The following is a 22,827-nucleotide window of genomic DNA, read 5'->3' as shown; positions in this document are numbered from 1 at the left end:
CCTTTCAGAGAGGCTCAGCATTAGACACCTACTGATATAACTGACAATTTATTAAAGACACATTGAGAAGGCAGTGAGTTACTACACGCGCTCTTCACAAGCACCAACAGAAGTCTCACTTTGGATTGGGCAGTCTACCGCAGGCCGAGTGGGTGAACTTGAGTGCTGGCGCTTAACATTTGTATGTCTTTGATTTGATAAAGCGGGGTCCATGACAATGACTTCTTTTGTCACATGGTAGGTAGTCAGATATGCAGAGCTTCTGGAAGTAGTGTAGATTGGAATGTACTTTGCATTGTGCCAATCAACATGAGGATATTTTGCTTGTTTTTAACCTATGGCTGACCAGCCTCCCCTCCCCCTCCTCCCTGCCACTTAAGGGCCCCCTCTCCAATTCCCAATCATCAGTAAGGATATGAAGAGGGGATGATAATTTATCATATCAAAACAAAACACAATCTCGAAGAAAAAATATATGTATAGCAGAAAATTTTTTCCACTTATTTACAACGTGGTTCTTCTCAATACTATAGGTAACAAAATCCACCCAGACTGCTTTTGAGCCTTATTTCAAACAATACTGTTGTGTTTTCGGGTTTCAGCTGCTCCTCATGAATACTTAATATCTCTTTCATGGGAGGGGTGGTGGTGAGGAGTGTGAAGATGACATCTTCCAGACACAGCACCAGGAGAAGGCTGCTGTCAGCTGCCCGAAAGGAAATCCAATGAAAAGGGCAAGGTTGCCATTTAATTTTTATTTATTTTAAACATTGTTATTTAGTCATTGATTTTAGAGAGAGAGGAAAGAGGGAGGGAGCGGGGGAGAGAGATCAGATTTGTTGTTCCACTTATTTATGTATTCATTAGTTGCATGCACCCTGACAGGAGATGAAATCCGCAACCTTGGCGGGACCACGCTCCAACCCACTGAGCAACCCGGCCGCGGCACCATTTTATTTTTTAACAGAGCCTGGCTCGTGGTTGGGGCTCAATATTGATGGCTTGAGAGCTTCTGGTGCCCAACTATGTGCAGATGGCCTGCGAGGAAGAAGTTTGAGACCATGTCGTTGGGCCCTAAGGAACACTGGTCTATAATTAAAACAAGACTTCCACCCAGCAAGATTAAAGGTAAACCTTAGCTGTCAGACCCCTTAATTCCAGTTACCCTTAATTGCAGGGGAAGCTCCGCCACCCGAGCCTCCACCCTCTAGCCCAAACGCCGGGTCCATCCCCCAAGCTGGCGATAGCAGGGCGCTTGGCACCGGTGAAGTTACCAGCGTAGCGCAGATGGGCCACCGTCTCTCCCCGGGCGCGCCCAGACGGCGGAGGCCAGGCGCTTCCGGGGGCGCGCGGGCGCTGGAGCTCGCAGCCGCGCGAGGCCCGAGCGCGGCCCGGCGGGGCGGGGGAGGGGCGGCGGCGGGGCCGGGAGCGTGCGCGCGCACATCACACTCCACCGCCCGGGGACGCCCACTCGCGAGTCCCGGCCGTCAGGCCAGCCCGCGCCCTGCCGCCCCCTCCCCCCGCCCCCAGGCTCCCTCTCCGGCTAGTGCCTAACGGGTGTCGGTCCCCGGGTGGGCGGCGCTCTGCGGGCCTTAGGCGGCAGGGGCGAGGACTAGGTCGTAGCCAGGTACCGCGCGGACGCGCCGCCTCTCCCGCAGCTGCCGTCAAAGCGATCCGCTGCAAGGGACCGGAGGCTGCACGGGGCGGGCCGGACGGCGGTCCGCGGCCTGGCCGACCACTGCCCGCCGAGGCGCGGCTGCTCCCGCGCGCCCGGAGCCACCTCCTCCCCAGAGCTGAGCGAGGAATGAGCAAGCGCCGGCCCCGGGCTCTTGGACCGAGGGGCCGCGGCTCGGCTTCTCCCCACGCCGCGGAGCCGCGGGGGCTCGGTCACCGCGACCGGGCGCGGCGCGGGCAGCGGCGGCCTCGCTCCGGGGGCAGGCGCCGGGGTTAACTTCACTGGCCGCGAGGAAGAGGAGGAGGAGGAGCCGGCGGGGCGGCCCCGCGCTCCCTCCCCCTCACACGCCGGGGCTTCTCAGTGGCCGCCGGAGGAGGAAGTTCCGCTCCCAGACTGAGCCGTGCGGTAGCAACAGCGGCCGCGGCGGCGGCGGCCGGGAGGGCGCTGGTACTTGGGACGCGGATGCCCTTCGCGCCAGCCGTCCATTGGGCAGCGCGGGAGCTCTGGCCGGAGCCGGGAGCCAGGGGGCAGCGTCGGGAGGCGCGAGCGTCCGGGACCTTCCGCCACTTCGCCCAGCGCCGCCGCTGGGTCTTACTGAGGAGGTGGGAGACCGCCCTCCCTGTTGGCCGGCTTCCGAGGAGCCCCTGATTTTTCCATCACTGCGGTTGAGCGGTTCTGGAATCGAAGCAGAAGAGGAGGTGAAAGGAACCTTGTACAACTCCTCGGATCTGGCCAGTCCCCCTTCGGGGGCGGGAGGCCACGCTGGAGCATCCACTGGGGTGCAGGAATGGAAGAACCCACCTTGCATCTTTTCTGCGGTGTTGCCTGATCCACCCTTAGGAATGAGAAGGACACTTTCAAGAACCTCGATGGAGTCCTGAAAGCCAAATGGCAAAGAAGATACCACAGGACAGAAACTAGTGATCGTCTGGGGGGCCACACACGTTTCTGAGTGTAATTGGACAAGCATGGAAGACGTGCCCTGTTAAAAAGCACAGCAGTCCTTTACGAGGAGAAAAATTGAATTTCCCCATTCTTGCCAAGGTTTTGAAGACTGTTCAATGTATTGTACATTTGATGTAAGATGACAACTTTATAAAATATTCTGTCCAAGAGCGTAAACGATGACTACCCCAGCCCTGCTGCCCCTGTCTGGACGAAGGATACCACCCCTGAACTTGGGGCCGCCTTCGTTCCCACATCACAGGGCTACCCTGAGACTTTCCGAGAAGTTTATCCTCCTTCTGATTCTAAGTGCCTTCATCACCCTGTGTTTTGGGGCATTCTTCTTCCTTCCAGACTCTTCAAAACACAAACGCTTTGATCTGGGTTTGGAAGATGTGTTAATTCCTCACGTAGATGCCAACAAAGGGGCTAAAAACCCTGGAGCCTTCCTGATTCATGGACCCGATGAACATAGACACAGGTTTGTTTATTTCAGAAGTTCTGGTATTAACATTTGGCAGAGCAAGGTATGGTTCATTGCATCAGATATCTCTTTTGCCCCCACCCCCACCCCCCACCCCCTGCAGTAAAATGTAATTTTCCGAGCCCTGAGACATTTCAAAACTGGCTTAGTAGAACCATAGACTGAAAGGGTCCCTAGAGCCCGATCTAAAGTCCAGTTCCTTCGTTTTATATGGGAGAAACATTTGTGTCCGGAGGTGACCTAAAGAAAGAGTGCCATATTGCCGTGCCTTCATTTATTAGGAAGGCGTTGCGTTCAGTCGTTGTGCCACCAGTGAAATAGGTATATTGAATCCTGACAGCTCCTGTGGGGTTGTCAAGTAAGTATTAGAAGATCGTCTGTTAAAGGGTTCACATTCTTTCAAATCACCAAATCTGAAGTGCGCTAGTTCTAGGGAGAGTTTGGCCAGATTAGGATAAACTGGGAGCTCTGGTCACAATATTTTGAAGTCATCTATGTAATTAGTATCAAAAGAAGAGTTTGGGAAAGTAGTTTACTTTTCTTAAACCTGCACCTTTTTTAATCTGCTAAATCTTTCCCTTCTTTTCTCTGTTTCTTAAAATAATTTCGAGTATGTGATAAAAGTCATGTACTTGAATTGTTTTCAGTTGACATTAGTTTTAATTTATTATCAAGCAGGAGGTTTTGGAGAAAGCTTAGGTTCAAATGTGAGCCCAAGTTAAATACTTGGGAAAATGCACTGTTGTAGTGAGAACTGTTTTTTTCTTTTTTCCTCAGTCTTGTTAATTTATTATTTCCTTGCCGGTTCTTTTACTTTTGGCTAAACCTTATGGAATAGTTCTAACATTGTTTCATGCCATTCTTTTGTAACTAAATTATTTTGGAATTTTTGGAATTATTTTGGAAGCCATCATTTTCAACTTCTATACTCTTTTGTATTTGTTTTTTTATTTTGCCCTTTGCTCTTTGTGACTTCAAGAAAAATCTAATGTGGTCTGTGAAATATGTTGCTGAAAATTAACACTGAAAGAACTTGTTTTCCTTGAAAATCTTATTTCCCATGGCATTTATATAAGCTATGATAAGTAGTTGAAAAAATTTTTTTGAGGTCTTTGATGTATGTGCATTAACATTATTTAATGTTAAGCAGTTAACATTAAATAATGCTAAGCAGTTTCCCCTATATTTTAAGTGTGGTCTAAAAGTTGAAAATATATAGGTTTATATATATTTAACCTTCTAGTTTAAAAACCGTCACATAGAAGTATTCTCAGTTAAGTGGAATTAAGATTTAAAATTCGAATGAAAATACAGATATTTTTAAAGTATCACGTTTTTAAAATGCAGGTTTTTAAAAGCCTACTCAAATCTCTTAAATAAGAGTTCTGAAATTTATATAGCCTGTGAGCACCTGTGCTTGTGTATTGCTGTCCAGAACTATTGGGTTCCTGAGTTTGCAGTGAGAGATTGATTATTGAATTCGGATAGCAAGGGGTAATAAGCGAGCCAAATCCTTAGTTTTAGGTAGTGAGGGTCTGAGTAGCAAGTGATATAAATGAGAATTTATTGAAATCTGTCTGGTTCCTGAGTTCTGAAAAGCAATAATTCAAATAGAGTTCAGGTATTGAGGAATCTCTGAGCATAAATTTCTGGGTCTTACCAGTTGTTTTTATATTTGCTTAGTATGTTATCAGTTGTTTCTTAGCCATATCTGAAAACATAGGCTGTAGTGATAAGAATTCTTGTAATTTGAGCAATGAAGTACACTTCAAATTATAGATCATTCAAACAGTAAGTTCAAACATAAGGCATAAAACATCAAATCCAGTTAACATTAACTTATTTAAAAATAATTCAGAAAATAGCATTTTAACAGAAATAGTTGGTTCTAAGATCATACCTAATTTGGGGGTGGGTCAAAAAAACTTTCTTAATTTGGAAAATATAAATTGATAATTTAATTTTGTATGTATGGAGAAAAGTGCAGGATAGAGGGATGAGGGTAAGTTAAATCATGGCCATTATCTTAAAAGTATTTTATGTATTTATTTTAAGGGAGAAAAGGAGAGAGAAACATTAATTGATTGCCTCTCACACGCCCTCAACCAAGGAGCTGGCCCACAACTCAGGCATGTGCCAGGACTGGGTATCGAACCTGGGACCCTTTGGTTCACAGGCCAGCATTCAGTCCACTGAGTCTACAAGCCAGGACCCATTATTTCTTATTCATAGTATTTAAGGGATACTTTTTGAATTGGCTTTTCTTTATTAATGAATTAGTTTATTGTATTAGTTAAGTGCTTAAGCTCTGTTTATTATGTTAGTTAAGTGCTTAAGCTCTGGAGTTAGGCTATCTGGATTCATACACTACTTTGTTACTGATTAGAATTATGCTCTTGAGCAAATTTTTTAACTTTATACCTAAGTTGCTTCCTCTGGATGACAGTGGCATCCATTGATACTTTACAGATTGTTATACTGACTGAGATCATTCATGCAAAGTTCTTTACATAGTTGCTAGCATTTAGTAAATGCTCAATAAAAGCAATTATTATTATCAATGATTATAGTTTTAATTGAGTATTTTAATTCTGAGTCTTCTTACCTTTAAATGTTTCTGAATGTACAGTCTTCTTACCTGTACATGTTTCTGAAAAGTTGGGTACAGATTAATATTTTAAAAGCATGTCAGAATCTTACTGTCCAAAGGAACATTGTATAACCAAACTAGGTAGCAACAAGTGTGTACTGTGTGTCTACTGTGGTCAGACCCTGCTTTGATGGACCATCTAGGGGGATGATGTGCATTAAATGAGTAAATTTATTTTTGAGGTGTGATGAGCCTTAAGAAGTTGTTCTCGGTGCTGTCAGAGCACACGTGGTGTAATTTAGCCTGTGGAGGCCCCTGTGTGGAGGTGGGGGATTTGGTGGCATCGGAACAGGGAAGACCTCCTTGAGGAAGCGATGGCTCCGACACTGAGAACAAGTAGGAGATCTCTGAGTGAAGTAGAGGTGTGGGGAAAGGACACCAATGTGTGTGAGCCTTTAGGTTAAAAAAACACTTGGCATCATGAAGGACTTGAGAAATGTTCAGTATGGCTGATGTACAGATTGGAGTGGGGTCCTAGGTGAAGAGATTAGAAGGGAGATCAGATTTGGCCTCCTTATTGTTTAAAAAGTTTGAGGTAGCTGCCTGCATTCACATATCAGGGGATTTCATGTAAAAGTCAGGAATTCTGATTTCTCCTGAAAAATTAGAGGTTATGGTGACACCCAGGTTTGATTTTTCAGAGGGTGGCTCTTGGTTGAATCTGGGTAGCAGCTGCTGTCTCTGGAGGGACATGTGCTCCTCACTTTATGCCACTCAATTAAGTTGCCAGAGAAGTAAATGTAATGAATCAATATATTTTTAAAAGATTTTTATTTATTTGTTTATTAGGGAGAGGGAAAGGGAAGGAGAAAGAGAGTGAGAGAAACTTGGATCAGTTGCCTCTCGCTGATGCCCCTGACCCTTGGCCCAACCAGCAACCCAGGCATGTGCCCTGACCAGAAATCCATGGGCAACCTTTCACTTTGCGGGATCGATGCCCAACCAACCAAGCCACACTGGTCAGGGCTAATGAATCAGTATTTACCCTGGGCATTGTTGAGTTCGCAATCTCTAGGCGGTATCCTGGAGAGTTTGTACTAAAGTGTTTCTATGGGAAGTCATTGAAGAGTTTTCATTAAAGCAAGGGAATGACTTAATTATTGAGAAATTTTAAAAAATGAATTGCTTGGGTTGCAGTGTAAACACTGGATTGGAGAGGAGCAGGAGATGCAGCGAAATCAGTTAAGAGGTTCTAGGTCACAGGATATTATTGACTTATACCACAGTGGTGATAGTAAAGGAAAAAAAAATTAGTGGAAGGAAGTGGTTGTTGATTCAAGAGCTGTTCAACTATTGTTTCACAGACTTGGTGCTTGATTGAATATGGGGGCTATTGTACAAGGAGTCCAGGATAACTAGTTTCTGGGTGTCATGGCTGTGGGTTACTAAGAAATATATGATATTTAATTCTATTTAGATATATGTACTTGTGATTGCTGGGGGAAGGGAGCATAAGGGGACTAAATGCTAATGGAAAAACACACTAAAGATTAGATTTATGTAATTGATGTTACATGAATTTAAGATAAAATATTTTCATCAGAAAACCTGTATGTTCTCTTCTGTTTAGTGGTTTATAAATAATTTAGTTCATACCTTCCAGATGATAATCATGAAGTGTGCAGTTTGGTGTTGATGATAGTCATTTTTAGCAACTGTGATTTTAAAGTAATCAAAACATGTTATAATACACATGAATGTTGTTAAAAATACATATTGATACACATGAATTATTCTGTTCATAGTTTCTCTATATAATAGACCTAATTAAAATTTTACTTATTGATTTCTTTCATTTTTAAAAAATTAACACTCGTTTTATGTAATGGTATTAATATAAATGGGCTTTGTAGTTTTGTTTTGTTTTTTAAATACTTATGTGAATTGTCAGCAAGTTTCATCCATTAGTCAGGATTTTGTTAGGGTGAATTGAATACTTGAGGGTTAGGCGTATGTTAATTTCTGATTATTTACTCAAACAGAAAGAACATAGGCTTAGGAGCTAGAAGGGCCTAACGTTGCCCCTTGCTTCTACTAAGTATCTGTGTGACATTGAACTGGACATAATCACTCTGAACCTGTGTTGGCCAGTATGGTAGTTATTAGTGAAATGTGACTATTAAAATTGAAATGTGGCTAGTTCAAATTGCAGCATATTTAGTGAGAGCTGCTCGAGTTTTTCATGTCACGATTTGTATTTTTTGCTTGATTCAGTTTTGCTGTTTCTTGTAAAATTAGAGATATAAAATCTCACTGTTGTGATTTAAAGTTTCTTTTCTTATCCTTCTTCCATTCTTTTTTCCCCTACCTGTTCTTATACTTAGTGCTTTCTGCTCCTGTTTTGGGGAGGTTACATCATTTTATCCTGTAAGTCTGCTGAACTTGGCCTTGTAGTATATTTCTCCTCATTGGCTATTTTTCCTAGTTCTCTTTACTCAGATGTGACTAAGGTAGGTCTGTGATATAGATGCCTTTATTGCTTCTTTTTGTCTACTTATATATTGAGCGAATACCTTTTTCAGCTGTGGATTTGGTCAGTTGATTTGCACAGCTCTCAGTCTGTGTTTTCTATTTCACTATGATGGTACAGTCTTTCGTCCTCTCAGTTGTTTTGGTGATGGAGTAGGTTTCATGTCATTCCCAAATTCAGAGTACAATTAATTGGCAGCATGGGCAGCTACTGAGATTTTTTTGTCTCGTCCCTTACCACCTGGAATGCAATTTTTCATTCCCATGCACTTTATTTCCCCTGTGCTCCAGGAGCTGCTTTCACAAGAGCCTGGTTGGTTAGATAGTAAGTCAAGAACTGGGAAGAGACTGCAGGGAAAGGCAGGTTGAATTTTGCTGTGACTGCAGGGAGCCTCTTGTCTCATTTTCTCATTGCAAGAGACCCTTGCTTGGTCTCTGAGATAAATTACAATTGGGATAAGGTAGTAATTTGGGGGCATTTTTTGTTTGGTGAGGTAAGGCTTGGTGTTCTGTGTATTCTAGGTATGCTTATAAGTTAGTAAACAGTTCTTTCAGACTGACATGATGTCTCTTCTTTGATAGGCTGAATTTTTATTATTTTCATCATCTTTCCAGAGTATTAATAGTTATTTGGAAGAAGCTGTATTTTGGGGCTGCTCACCAGATGACATTGTGTATATTCTTTAAAACCTAATTTTGATCCTAAGCGAAGTGACAGTGGTTTTGCTTCTGTTTTTAGTTCAGCATTATAAAATCACTGATCATCAGAATGTTTTTCAGTCTTCTCAGAAATGAATAAAGCATTAGTATGGTATGGTCAAAATGCAGAATGCCAAGGTAAAAGTCCTGATTTTTCTGTTGATCAGTAAGTGTTGGAAGTTCTAGGAAATGACATATGGTAAAATGCCTCACAAGTTGAATGTTAATAGATGAACAGTATTTATTGGATGAAGTTAAATGTTTTAAGGAAATAAAATTTATTCAAGCATTAATTTACTTGCTTTAAAAACTCTATTAGCCTTTTCAGAATTTCTCTGGGGCCTTATAAGAAGTGTTCTAGGGCTATGAAATGTTTATTTACTCTTATTTATTAATACTTCTTTTGGACTTTTCTTATTAAAGGATCAAACACACAGTCTCAGAATATTCCTTCCAAATTATTAACATAGACTTATTTTAATTATGTAAGCCCCTATAGCATGCAGTTTAAAATTAGATGTTATTTTTATAATTATTTGTTATAAAACCATGCTCGAAATTACTTTGAGCAATATACATTTAATCTTATTTCCTAATAGTGTTCTCTGATCTACATGGTTCTTGTTAATATTAATTTATCCATTAACAGCTGGGATTGCCCAAATTCGCATATAGATTTATTCTTCTACCTCTCCTGCCTCTAGGTAGCCTTTTTCCTATGTACTTTTATCTTTCTCGTGTATTATCTCTGATTACAGATTTATGGTTATTTTTGCACACTTACCTGTTTCTTCCAATAGAACACGATGAGCTCCTTGAGGACAAATGACTGTCTTTCTTATATCGCCAGTGCTTGAAATGTCCTTAGTAAAAGTGAACACCTATCGAGTAAATGATGTCCATGGCAAGGTGACAATTTCCATAAGAGAAGGTATTAGCAGAGCGCAAGGAAGAACTGAGAGAAGAACGCTGGAGTAGGAGGAATGGCGTCTGACAGTGAGAAGGACACAGTTTCAATAAAGGCCGTTTATAACAAACAGTTTTAAAAGTTAGAGAATAATTTGGTTTGACCCTATCTACAGCATACTTGTTCCTGTGAATGTATCTAAGATATTTTGCATACCCTTACATTGAATTTCTCCTTGTTTAGGAAAAAAGAAAGAAAACAAAGAGCATGTGATGAGTGTTTTTCACATGTTTAACCATTAGTCTTCACATCAGATCTGAAACTTTGGTATTACTAATCTCATTTTTACAATATGGGTACCTAAAATGTAGACCATACAAAAGATGGAAAGTGGTACCACAGAAGCCAAACATCTTTTTCAGTAGTGCATGGTAAACATTAATGTAATTGATCAATTGGGCAAAGGTTATGTTTACTATCGTCTGAAAATTATAAAAATCTTTGGACTGACTCTACATATTTATTGGCTAGGGCAATCATTTTGCTACTTTGATTTTCCATAATTGTCATCATTCAGTCATAAAAGTGTATCTCGATTGCCATCTATTTTTTTACTGGAATTTTTTTCTTTTAGAACACAGCTATCATGAAGAACGTACTAGAGATTTATTTGAACATTGGGTTTTAGAATTTGTGATAAAGAAAAATCTTCAAAGGGCCTTCATTCCAGTGATCAACCTTGGAATTTTATGTAGTCCAGAAGGAAAGCACCATTGTATATTTAAAAGTACATTGTGCTCAATGTCGAGAATAGAGGCTCTAGTTTCAGCATTGTCTTTACTTGTTGGAGTCCATTTAGATAAGCTATTAACCTCCCTGTGCCTTATTTATAAAATGAAGAAATTGAATGCATCTTTAAAGATTCCTTCCAGCTCATACATATGAACTGCGAGTAATTTTATGAAATAGGAATCCAGAGAATGCACAGTAATTTAGTTCAAGACATCACAAGTACTAGGAAAATAAAATGTATTCTAAATAGAATTAGCAGTGCCTTAAAAAAAATCCCCATGCAAGTATATGTTAATTGATTTTAAAGAGAAAGGGAGAAGAGGAGGGAAACGGGAGGAAAGGGAGGGAGGGGCCAGAGAGAGAAAGAGAAACACTGGTCAGTTGGCTGCCTCCCAATAGGGCCCCCCCCCCCACCCCGCACTGGGATCAAACCCGGAACCTAGTGTGTGTCCTGAATGGGTATTGAACCTGCAGCTTTTTGGTTACAGGCTGACACACCAGCTGAGCGGCCCAGCCAGGGTTACTTTTATATATAAAAATTGAGATTTAAAAAAAATTAATAAATGACTATAATTCATTTATATATATTACAGTAAACCCTTTCCCCACTTGTCCATGGTTTTGCCATTTGTGGTTTCAGTTACCTGTGGACAACCATAGTCAAAAAATATTAAATGGGAAATTTCAGAAATAAACAGTTCATAAGTTTTAAATTGTTCACCATTCCGAGTAGTGTGGTGAAATCCCATTCCGTCTCAGTCTGTATCTTCTGGGAAGTGAATCATCCCTTTGTCCCATGTGTCCACGCTTTATACACACTACCTGTGTGTTAGTCACTTAGTAGCTCCTCCAGTTATCAAATGGTCCTGGTATTGTGATGTTTATGTTCAAGTCACCCTTATTTTACATGATGCCCCAAAGCAAAAGAGTAGTGATGCTGACAATTCAGTTATGCCAAATTGAAGCCACTGCATGCTTTCTTTAAGTGAAAAGGTATGCGTGTATAGGAAAAATCATAATATTTGTAGAGTTTGGTACTCTCTGCAGTCTCAGGCATCCACTAGGGTTTTGGAATATATCTCCTGTGGATAAGGGGAGACTACCATATGTGGTTATTTATATAATGAAATCTGTACCAACTTAAAAAGTAAATGAATGAAATGCTGTCTTGTACATTTTTGTTTTTCATAAGTTTAAAAGTAAAATTTGTTGAATATTTTATATACCAGACTGAAGGTAATAGGTGTATTTTCAAAAGTATTTCCAAGTGTCATTTTTGTGCCTCATTAACAATTACATCTCTTCACTTATATAAGACTTTAGGGTAGAATTTGTGGAAAACAAAAGTCCTTTAGTAATTCAGGCCTCAGATCTTGTGAAATTTTATTTCACTTAAGACTGTAATTTCCTAACATTAATATTGAAAAATGCCTTTGAAAATGTCTCTTCTTTTGTTTTCCATATCATAACAAGCACTTTAGGGATAAGTTATATAGTTAAAAAAAGGATATAAAGTAATCTGAAGACTATAAAGACCAATATGTATTGTTTTCTTTTTATATTTTTGACATTTACCTAGTTATAAAATCGACCTCTGTTACTTATGCAGATATCTTGACAGCTCCTTAGTGATACTGCTGTTACCATTAAAAAAATACTGGTCACCTCTATTCAGCAAATGTTTTTTGAGTAGTTATTATATACTGAGCATTATAGTAGTATTAGGAGCTATTGTAGAATAGTATAGATAATTAATTTGGACTCAGACACTACTGAAAATTTAAATCTTAGATTCAAATCTTACCGTTTTAAAGCATATATTATCGTCTTTGGAGTCAGATTCTAGGGGTTCGTAAAGATATTTTTTCACCTGGGTGAGGCTCTGCTGCATTCATTTAGGTTATTGGCATTTTTTGAGAGTTCAGGTAAATTATTACTTTTACTTCATCCTTTTTGTTTTTTTCTGTATAGGCATGTATGTCATTAACTTAGGCATTTCTGGCAAATGGACTAGGTTATCTGGATGTAAAGTGCAGTGTTCCTGCAGCTTTTTTCAATAAAGAACTAGGCCCTAGCATCTGAAAAAAATGTGCTAATTGTTGTGCCAAATTGAGATCTGGCATGATTGTATATATTTATATATCTAAAACTATTTATATATAGCTATATTGTTATATTTGGTTAGTTTATAAGGTTATATGTGCATACATGACTCTTTCAATTGCATGGCAGTAAGGTGGCATCTGATATGAACTTTATGTCTCTTTGGTGTATATTTGTTATGCGTATAATTATAAATGTGCATTTTTTTTTGTCAATTTGTGATATCATTATAAAACATTTCTTTTTTTCATGACCTATATTTTTTCCCCCATACTTAAAAAGATTGGTAATACTGAGGGTGTGGAGAACATTGAACATCTGGTTTATCTTATGCTTATACTGTCCATGAGAGTCTAAATTAATAGAGTTTTTTGAAGAACAATTTAGTAATATCAGCTAATTGAAAGTACATACTCTTCGATCCAGCAGTTCTTCTAAAAAACTTATTCTTGGTAAATATTCACATCAGTTCCCAAAGTAATGTTCAAGAATGTCCCCTGAAGCCAAAACATGACATACTGTAAATGATCCAAATGTCTCTCAACAGGGGATTAGTTAAACAAATGACAGCATATCACTCACTGTATGTATTCTTTTTTAACCACTCTACAGATTTGTCTGGTTGTTCTCAAAACCACCATAATATTTTAGTTTCATAGTTATGAAACTATAAGTAGTATGTTTTGATATCTGGTATATATTCTCTGTATCATTCTTGTTTTTTAAGAAGTTATGAGCATATATAAAAGTCTTAACAGATAATATTAATGTCACTGTACCCATATTTCAAATCTTAACATTCTAGCTGAGTATTATCCTTGTTGAGGTAAACCTCTGAGCTTGGCATTCTCTTTCTCAGTACATAGTTTTATACTTCCACAACATATACGTTGATATAATGATATATTAATAAACATAAATATATTTTTACATGTTCTTATACATATATACATATCATTCTGCAAGTTTTTCTTTTTGCTCAACATTTTTTTAATGATTTACTTGTGTTGATAAATTGAGCTTTGGTTCAGTTATTTTATCCACTTAGATATGATTAAACCTCAAATTGTTTACGCATTCTCTTGCTGATAGATTTTTTGGTTAATTCCATGTTTTTGCTGCAAAAACATTCTTGTACATGTGTTCTTGGCCACCTGTGTTTTTTCTCCAAGGTAAAAGCTTAGTAATAGAACTGTTAAGTTGTAAAGTATGTGTGTTATGGACTCCAAGTTTTGTTGCTTAATTAGCCTCTACAGTGGTTGTATCAATTTACACTCACACCTGCATGTTTGGGAAGCATGGTATTGTGCATTTAAAAAATCTTTACCAGTGTGATGCCAGTTTTAGTTTTTATTCCTCTCATTACTAGTGAGGTGGAATGTTTTTAAAAACATTTATTGGTTGGTTGGGTTTCCTGGTCTTTGAGTTACTCACTTTTTTTTTGCCAATTTTTCTTATGGAGTGTTCTCCTTTTTCTTATTCATTTGTTGCAATTATTTATACATCCTGATGAATTCTTAGGTAGATGCATTATATTTATCTTCTTGTAATGGATGTTTTATTTTTATACTTTGTTTATGATATATTTAGTTTTACAGAAGTATTAAATTTTAATATAATTGAAATTGTCAATATTTTCTTTTATGGTATTAGTTTTTGGATTTTGCTTTTCTACCCTGGAGTTATAGTCTCCTTGTTTTCAATTTTGGTAGTTTAGAAGTTTTGTTTTTCACATCTAGGGATTTAATCAGCTTGGTTTTGAGTTTCGTCCATGATGAGGTTAGGATCGAATTTATATTTTTCCATATGGGTGTCCAGTTGTTCCCATGCTACTCATTGAAGAGTCTGTCTTTTCCCATTACTTTGTAATGCTGTTTTTGCCATATAACAATTTTTCTTGTTTTCATAGGTTTGGTCATGGCTTCTTTGTGTCCTTTTGTATGTTGCTGTTAGGCTTAGCATAGCATGCTGTTTTAATAAGTGTAGTAGTGATAAGTACAGCTTTAGGTAATGCTGTGGACTGAATGTTTATGTCCTCCCAAGTGTGTGGAAATACTGGTCCCCAAATATTACCTTTGGGAGGTAATATTTCCATAATTAGGAATGGGATTATTGCCCTTATAAAAAGACATGAGAGACTTTGCTTTCTCTCTGCTCTTTCCTCCACGTGAGAAGTTGACAGCCTGCAACCCAGGAGAGGGTTCTCACCAGAACCTAACCATACTGGCATCCTGATCTCAGATATCCAGCCTCCAGGTCTGTGGGAACTAAATCTTTATTGTTTATAAGCCTCTCAGTCTGTGTGGTACTTTATTATAGTAGTACAAAGTGACTAAGACAGGTAGAAGGGATTCTTCCACTTTGTTTTTAGAATTGTGTTTGTCCTTCTTGATTCTCAGCTCTTCCAGAAGTATTTTTTTAAATTGAGGTAAACTTTGTCTAACATAAAATTAACCACTTTAAAGTGAACAATTTAATGGCATTTAATATAATATGATGTTGTGTAACCACCATGTCTGTCAGGTAGTTAGTTCCATGACATTTTCATATCCCAAAGGAAACTCCATACCCACTAAGCAGTACCACCCCCTCTTCCCTGTCAGCCCCTAGCAAACCACCAGTCTGTTTTTGGTCTCTTAAGGATTTGCATTTTCTGGTAAATATTACCTGCGTGGTAAATATTCACATAAAGGGAATCTTGCTATTTAAGACCTTTTGTCTCTGGCTCTTTCACTTAGCATAAGTTTTTTGAGACTCATGTACATTATTCTTTTTTTATGGCTGAATAATACTGTTTGTATATGTACAGTTTGTTCATACATTCATCTGGTGTTGGACATTTGGATTGTTTCCATTTCTTGGCTATTATTAATAATGTAGCTTGAGCATGTATGTGAATGTATTTGTTTGAATACCTGTTATCAGTTCTCTTAGATTGCTGAATCATTTTATATTTTCATCAGCAGTGTCTAAAGGTTCCACTTTCTCTATGTCCTTGTCAACAGTATAAAAAAATTATATACACTGTTCTAGGGTATGTGGGGTGTAGTATCTTATGATTTTGATTTGCATTTCTCTAATGACTAATGATGTTGAAAATCTTTTTGTGTATTTATTGGCCATTTGTGTATCTGTTTTGGATAAATGGCCATCCACGTTCTTTGTCCAATTTTAAAATTGGGTGGTTGTATTTTTGTTGTTGAGTTGTAGGAGTTCTTTATATCTTCTGAATACTAGATCCTTATCAGATACGTGGTTTACAAATATTTTCTCCTTTTCTGTAGGTTATCTTTCACTTTTTTGATAATGTGCTTTGATACAAAAAGTTTTTAATTTTGATGAAGCCCAATTTATTTTCTTTTGTTGCTGATCCTTTTGATGTTATATTTAGGAATCCATCGCCAAACCAAGGTCATGAAGATTTACTCCTGTTTTTTAAAGAGTTCTATGATTTTAACTTTATATTTATGTTGTAGAGCCATTTTGAGTTTTTGTGTATGAGGAAGGAGTCTAACTCTATTATTCTGTGTGTGGCTCTCTTGCTGTTCCAGCACCATCTGTTGAAGAGACTGTTTTCCCCATTGAATAATATTGACATCTTTGTTGACAGTTTATTGACTGTACATGTATGATTTTACTTCTGGATTCTTAGTTCTGTTTCATTCATTTATATATGTTTATCTTTATGTCAATACACATTGTTTTGATTATTGTAGCTTTGTAGCAAGTTTAGAAATTGGGAAGTGTGAGTGCTCCAACACTGTTGTTCCTTTTAGGTACCGTTTGGACTGTATGAGGCCACTTGCTATTTCTTAGGAATTTGAGGATCAGCTTTTCAATTTCTGCAGAAACAGCTGTTTGAGTTTTGATATGGATTGCATTGAACCTGTAAATTACTTTGGGTAGTATTGTCATCTTAACAATAAGAAGTCTTACAATCCATAACCACATGATCTTTTCATTATTTAAGCCTTCTGTAATTTATTTCAACAGGGTTTGTAGTTTTTACGGTACAAGTGTTTCACCTCCTTAAAGTTATCCTAGGAATTGTTTCTTAATTTTCTTTCTTTTACTTTTCATTTTTCATTTATAGAAACACATGATTTTTGCATGTTGATCTTGTGACCTCAACTATACTGAATTCATTTATTAGTTATAGTAGTCATTTTTGTGGATTGTTTGGGATTTTCTGTATATTTAGAATGTCATCTGTAAATAGAGATACTTTTACTTTTCAATTTGAATGCCTTTTACTTCCTTTTCATGCCTAATTGTGCTGGCTAGAAGTCAACAGTGCAGTGTTGAACAGCAGTGCTAAAAGTGTCATCTTTGCCTTAGTCTTTGTTTTTAATATTCACCTGAGGATATGTGTACTGATTTTGGAGAGAAGAGGGGGGAGAGAGAGACAGACAGACAGACACCAATGCGTGGCAGAGACACTGATTGGTTGCCTCCTGAATGTGCCCTGACTGGGAATCTAATCCTCAGTCTAGGTATGTGCCCTGACCGGAAATTGAACTCGCACCTTCTGGTACACAGGATGATGCTCCAACCAACTGAGCTACCAATCCAGGGCTGCCTTATTTTTGACCGTAGGAGGAAAACTCAGTCTTTCACCTTTGAGTATGATGTTAGCTCTGGGTTTTTCATAAATGCTCTTTATCGTATTGAGGAAATTCCTTTCTATTCATAGTTTGCTGAGTATGTTTATCATGAAAGGGTGTGGGATTGTGTCAAATGCTTTTTCTGCATTGGGTGAAATGTTATATATTTTATTCCCTTTGTTTTTTTTAATGTGGTGTACTACATTGATTGATTTTCTTATGTTGAACCACCTTGTGTATAGTGTATAATCATTTTAATAATGCTATTAGAATCAGTTTGCTAGTATTTGTTGAGGATTTTTGCAGCTATATTTGTAAAGGATATTATACACTATAGTTTTATTTTCTTGTGATCTTTTAATCTGACTTTAATATGAGGGCAATACTGGCTTCTTAGAATGAGTTAAGAAGAGTTACCTCCTCTTCTATATTTTGGAAGCATTTGAGTAGGATTGGTGTTAATCCTTTAAATGTGGTAGAATTTACCTGGGAAGCCATCAGGTCCTGGGCTTTTCTTTGTTGGGAGGCTCTTCATTTCTTACTCAAGTTCCTCACCTGTTATAGGTCTTTTCAGATTTCTGTTTCTTCTTGATTCAGTTTTCATAGTTTGTTTCTAGGAATGTGTTGAATTTATCTAGGTTATCTAATGTGTTGTACAATTATTCACCGTATAGTATTCATTTTCAATCTTTTTATTTCTGTAATGTCACTGGTAATGTCCTCATTCTTATTTCCGTTTTAGTTATTTGCATCATCTCTGTTTTTCATCATTTATCTAAAGGTTTGTCAAATTTGTTGCTTTTTTTTCAAAGATCAAATTTTTGGTTTTGTTGATTTTTCTCTATTGTTTTTTGTTCTCAATTTTGTTTATCTCTAATCTACCACTAGCTTTGGGATTTTTTTTCTCTTCTTTTTCTAGTTTCTTAAGTTTTAAAGTTAAATTATTTTGAGATCCTTTTAAAATGTAGGCAATTGCTGCTATTAATTTTCCTCTGAGCCCTGCTTTTGTTGCGTCCCATAACTTTTGAAAGATTGTAGTTTTGTTCTTAATAGTCTTGTATTTTCTAATTTTCCATGTGATTTCTTTTTTTAAGTATGTTTTATGAATTATGCCATTACAGTTGTCCCAGTTTTTCCCCCCTTTGTCCCCCTCCACCAGGTACCTCATATTCCCTCTGGCAATCCCCCCACTTAGTTGATATCCATGGGTCATGCATATATCATGCATATAACTTCTTTGGCTACTCCATTTCCTATGCTCTTTTTAACTTCCCCCTGTCTATTCTGTACCTACCAATTTGTACTTCTTAATCCCTGCACCTTTTCCCCCGTTCTCTCCCTTCTCCCACCCAACTGATAACCCTCCAAATTATCTCCATGTCTGTGATCCTGTTTTGCTTGTTTGCTTAGTTTATTTTTTAGAATCAGTTGTTGATAGTTGTGAATTTATTGCCATTTTAATGTTCATAGTTTTGATCTTCTTTTTCTTAAATAAGTCCCTTTAACATTTCATATAATAATGGCTTGGTGATGGTGAACTCCTTTAGCTTTACTTTGTCTGGGAAGCACTTTATCTGCTCTTTAATTCTAAATGGTAGCTTTGTCGGGTAGAGTAATCTTAAATTATAAGTACTTGCTTTTCATCACTTTGAATATTTCTTGTCAGTCCCTTCTTGCCACTAAGGTTTCTTTTGAGAAATCAGCTGATAGTTTACGGGAACTCCTTTGTAGTTAACTATCTGCTTTTCTCTTGCTACTTTTAAGATTCTCTTTATCTTTAACCTTCGACATTTTAATTATTATGTGTCTTGGTGTGATTCTCTTTGAGTCCATCATGTTTGGGACTCTGCACTTCCTGATCATGTCTGTTTCCTTCACCAACTTTCATTATTTTTATTTTTTTAAGATTTTATTTATTTATCTTTAGATGGTAAGGGAAGGAGAGAGGGAGAGAAATATCAATGTATAGTTGCCTCTCATGTGTCCCCTGCTGGGAACTGGTCTGCAACCCAGGCATGTGCCCTGACTGGGAATCAAACCGCGATCCTCTGGTTCCCAGGCCTGTGCTCAATCCACTGAGCTACACCAGCCAGGGCTTCTTTCATTATTTTTTCAAGTAGGTTTTCAATTTCTTGCTCTTCCTCTTTCCCTTATGGCACCCCTATGATTCAAATGTTGGTATGTTTGAAGTTGTTTCAGAGGCTGCTTCACCTATTCTTTTTTTTATTCTTTTTTCTTCTTGCTGTTCTGATTGAATGCTTCTTTTCTTCCTTATGTTCCAAATCATTGATTTGATTCTCAGCTTCCTCCACTCTACTTCGTTTCTCTATAAAGTTTTCTTTACCTCACTTAGTGTAATCTGCTGCCTGGGTCTTTTTTATGCCGTTGAAGTACCCAGTGAGTTCCTTGAGCATCCTAATAACCAGTGTTTTGAACTGTGCATCTAATAGGTTACTTGTCTCCATTATGTTTAGTTCTTTTTTGGGGAGTTTTGTTCTGTTCTTTAATTTGGTCCATGTTTCTTTGTCTCCTTGTTTTGGCAGCCTCCCTGTGTTTGTTTCTATGTATTAGGTAGAACTGCTTTGTCTCCTGTCTTAGTCGCATGGCCTGTTGTAGATGAGTGCACTGGTAAGTTGGATGGGGCAAAGCCTTAACTAATCACCAGGGTGGGGCAACTCATGTGAATGAGGGCGATGAAGTCTTTGATGTGGTGTCACTGCTCTGTGGCTCTGTGGGGGGAAGGGCTCAGAAAGGGGACAGTGCTGCTGCCTGGCCTCTGAAGTTTTGTGTTAGAGAAAGCTGTTCCCCAGCACTTACCCTGATGCCAGACCCTTTATTTTCTCCACGCATGCCACTGGTGCCCTTCTAGCGGCTGCCCTGGTGCTGGAGCCCAGATACCGTGAGTCTGTGTTAAGTCCTAAGTCCATTGCAGGCCCTTTAAATGGAGACATGTGAGAATCCCACAGTTTCTTCTGCTGCCCCAACCTCCACTGGGTTTTACTGTCAGAAGTTGTGGGGATTTATCTTCCTGGCAGTGGAACTCTGGGCTGGGTGGTCTGGTATGGGGCTGGGATCCCTTGCTCTGTAGGTATCCCTCGCTCCAGAGGGGTCCCTCCTCATTTTTATCTACCACACATGGGTTTGGGACCACCTGTTCTGCATCTCTGTGTCTCTGCCCCTCCCACTTTTCCTGGTGAATGTGACTGCTTTAATTCCTTGGTTGTTGGACCTCCATATAGCTTGATTTTCTGATAATTCTGGGTGATAGTTGTTTTATAATTCAGTTGTAATTTTTGCTATGGTTGTGTGAGGGGGCGAGCTGTGTTTACCTACACCTCCATCTTGACCAGAAGTACACCATGTGATTTCTTTTTTGACTTGGTGCTGAAATGAATGTGTTGTTTAATATACACATATTTTTGAATTTTTATTTTTCTTTTGTTATTTTAAAATTTTTGTTTTATTTTTAGAGAGAGGATAAGGGAGGGAGAGAGGGAGAAAAACATCAGTGTGAGAGAGAAACATCAATTGGTTGTCTCCTGTACACACCCATATTGGCAACTTGCACCCCAGGCCAAGTGCCTTGACCTAGAATCTAAACAGCAACCTGTGGCTTTGCAGAATGGTGCCCTACCAGCTTAGCCACATTGGTCAGGGCTCAGTTATTGATTATTACCTTTATTTCATTGTGGTCAGTGAAGGTATTTTGTATGACTAATCTTTACACATTTATTGAGGATTATTTTGTGACCTAACATGCTTTCTATTTTAGAGCATTTTTTTTTAAATTTTATTTAGTTACTTTTCAAGTACATTTTTTTCCCCCCGTTCCTATTTTGAGCAATTCCATATGTGCTTGAGAAGAATGTGGGTTCTGTTGTCGGGTAGAATGTTCTGTATGTTTGTTAGATTTAGTGGGTTTATAGTGTTGTTCATATCTTTTCTTTCCATATTGGTCTTTTTTCTAGATATTCTAGCCATTATTGATGGTGGGGTATAGAAATCTCCAACTACCATTGTGAAATTATGTTTTGTCTTTCAGTCCTCTCTATGCTTGTTCATATATTTTGGGGTTTTTTGATGTATATATATTTATAATTGTTATTTCGTCTTGCTAAATTGACATTTCTGTTTTAGAATTATGTTATTAAGATCCCATCTTTCTGCTTTCTAGTCTTCTCTTAGTACTCCCTGTTGGTTGAACCTAATAGGAAACCAACTGGCAAAAAAACATGGGAGTAATTTGGAGAGTCCGAGCCCCAGCATCATGAAGTAGAGTGGATTTGAAGATGAGAATTTTGGTTTACTCACTGGCGCTGTACGGCTTTCTTGTTTTTAGTATATGAACTTTAATTAGGTCTGGATGAGCAGTGGGTGGAGCAGTCTCTGAGGGGCCTCTTTGTGGAATAGGAGTTGAATAGCTAACAGCTCACTTCAGGCAAAATGTGTGTCTGTTGGGATGGGCCTTTTCTCTGGAGAGCCTTTAAGTTGTAGGTAATGGCTTTGGACTGGGTGGGTAGATGATCAGGAGGATTTCTTCCCACAAGGGACTGAGACAGGCCCTCTCAGCAGTTCTCAGCTTAGGCATGTGAATAGCCTTACAGGAAAGCTGTCTGGATAGGTTAGTGCCTTGGAAGGTCCCAGGTCTCTTTCTAGATTTCTGAAACTACCTTCTTTAGGAATGAGTAGTAGTAAATAGTAATTATGGGCTGGTTGACTGCCTTCCTATATTCCATCTTGTTCTCATTTATGCCATAGTCTGAATAACTTGGAGTTTTAAGCATGTAGGTGAGACTGTTATTTTTCAGTAGTGTTAGTGGGTCAGAAATTTTCATTTTACATTAGCTGAACTGCCTTAGCAAGAATTGAGAGGGAGTGAGTCAGGGCAAGTGCTTAGGTCATAGTCCTAGAATACCTCTTGCATCTGCACTAAAAAGACTTAGAGAGGAATATTGGATACAAGTGTTAGAAACCAACTATAATGCATGAAAAATAGGTTTTTTTTTGGAAGGACATTGGTTGGCTTTCAAAGTTGACATTAGGTCTGTGGAATTAGGTTTAGAAGACTGGCATTTAAGAAAGACAGGTATGCAGAACCATGCTGAGGGTTAAGAAGTAAAGCACCATTGCCAGTGCTGCTGGTCACTAGGACTGGTTATAACTGCGCTACCTCTGGACAGTGGGTTCCCCTGCTTTCTCAGTAATTTCTAAAACTGAGTTTTTGTTTCCTTATGTCACTTATTCCAGATCTGTAGTTTCAGGCAGAGCATCAGATTGCCTAAGTGTAGGTCATATGGCCTTGCCTTGCTGTTTTACAATATAAAGATAAAGTATCTAGAACCATTTGGTTTCTATAGAAAGAGAAGGAGGGATTCTGCTGCCAATATGCTGGTGAATTTCTGAATTTAGGTGGAGGATTACATATTAACCTCTTAAGAAATATAAACTGTAATGAACCCTAAGTTTTATTATAGTGACATATTATAGTTAGGGATAAAG

General features: G+C 38.6%; 1 protein-coding gene across 3 annotated transcripts in view; it reads left to right on the top strand.

Moving 5' to 3' along the window:
* The first annotated feature begins 1,846 nt into the window (after positions 1–1,846).
* Positions 1,847–22,827, top strand: part of MAN1A2 (mannosidase alpha class 1A member 2) — a 124,171-nt gene continuing 103,190 nt past the window's right edge. Inside the window, exon 1 of one of the 3 annotated variants that reach the window (XM_037135143.2) lies at positions 1,847–3,101. In XM_037135143.2, the coding sequence (XP_036991038.1) occupies positions 2,800–3,101 (302 nt within the window). In that variant the 5' untranslated portion in view covers positions 1,847–2,799. Of the gene's footprint in view, positions 3,148–22,827 lie in introns of all 3 variants that reach the window. The other 2 variants (XM_037135142.2, XM_037135144.2) reach the window with 2 other exon arrangements.

The sequence above is a fragment of the Artibeus jamaicensis genome, unplaced genomic scaffold (assembly GCF_021234435.1).
Source record: "Artibeus jamaicensis isolate MK-2021 breed Jamaican fruit bat unplaced genomic scaffold, CSHL_Jam_final scaffold_1689, whole genome shotgun sequence".
In the NCBI taxonomy this organism is placed as follows: Eukaryota; Metazoa; Chordata; class Mammalia; order Chiroptera; family Phyllostomidae; genus Artibeus; species Artibeus jamaicensis.
Note: the sequence above shows the minus strand (reverse complement) of the source record. Positions and strands in the feature narration are given on the sequence as shown.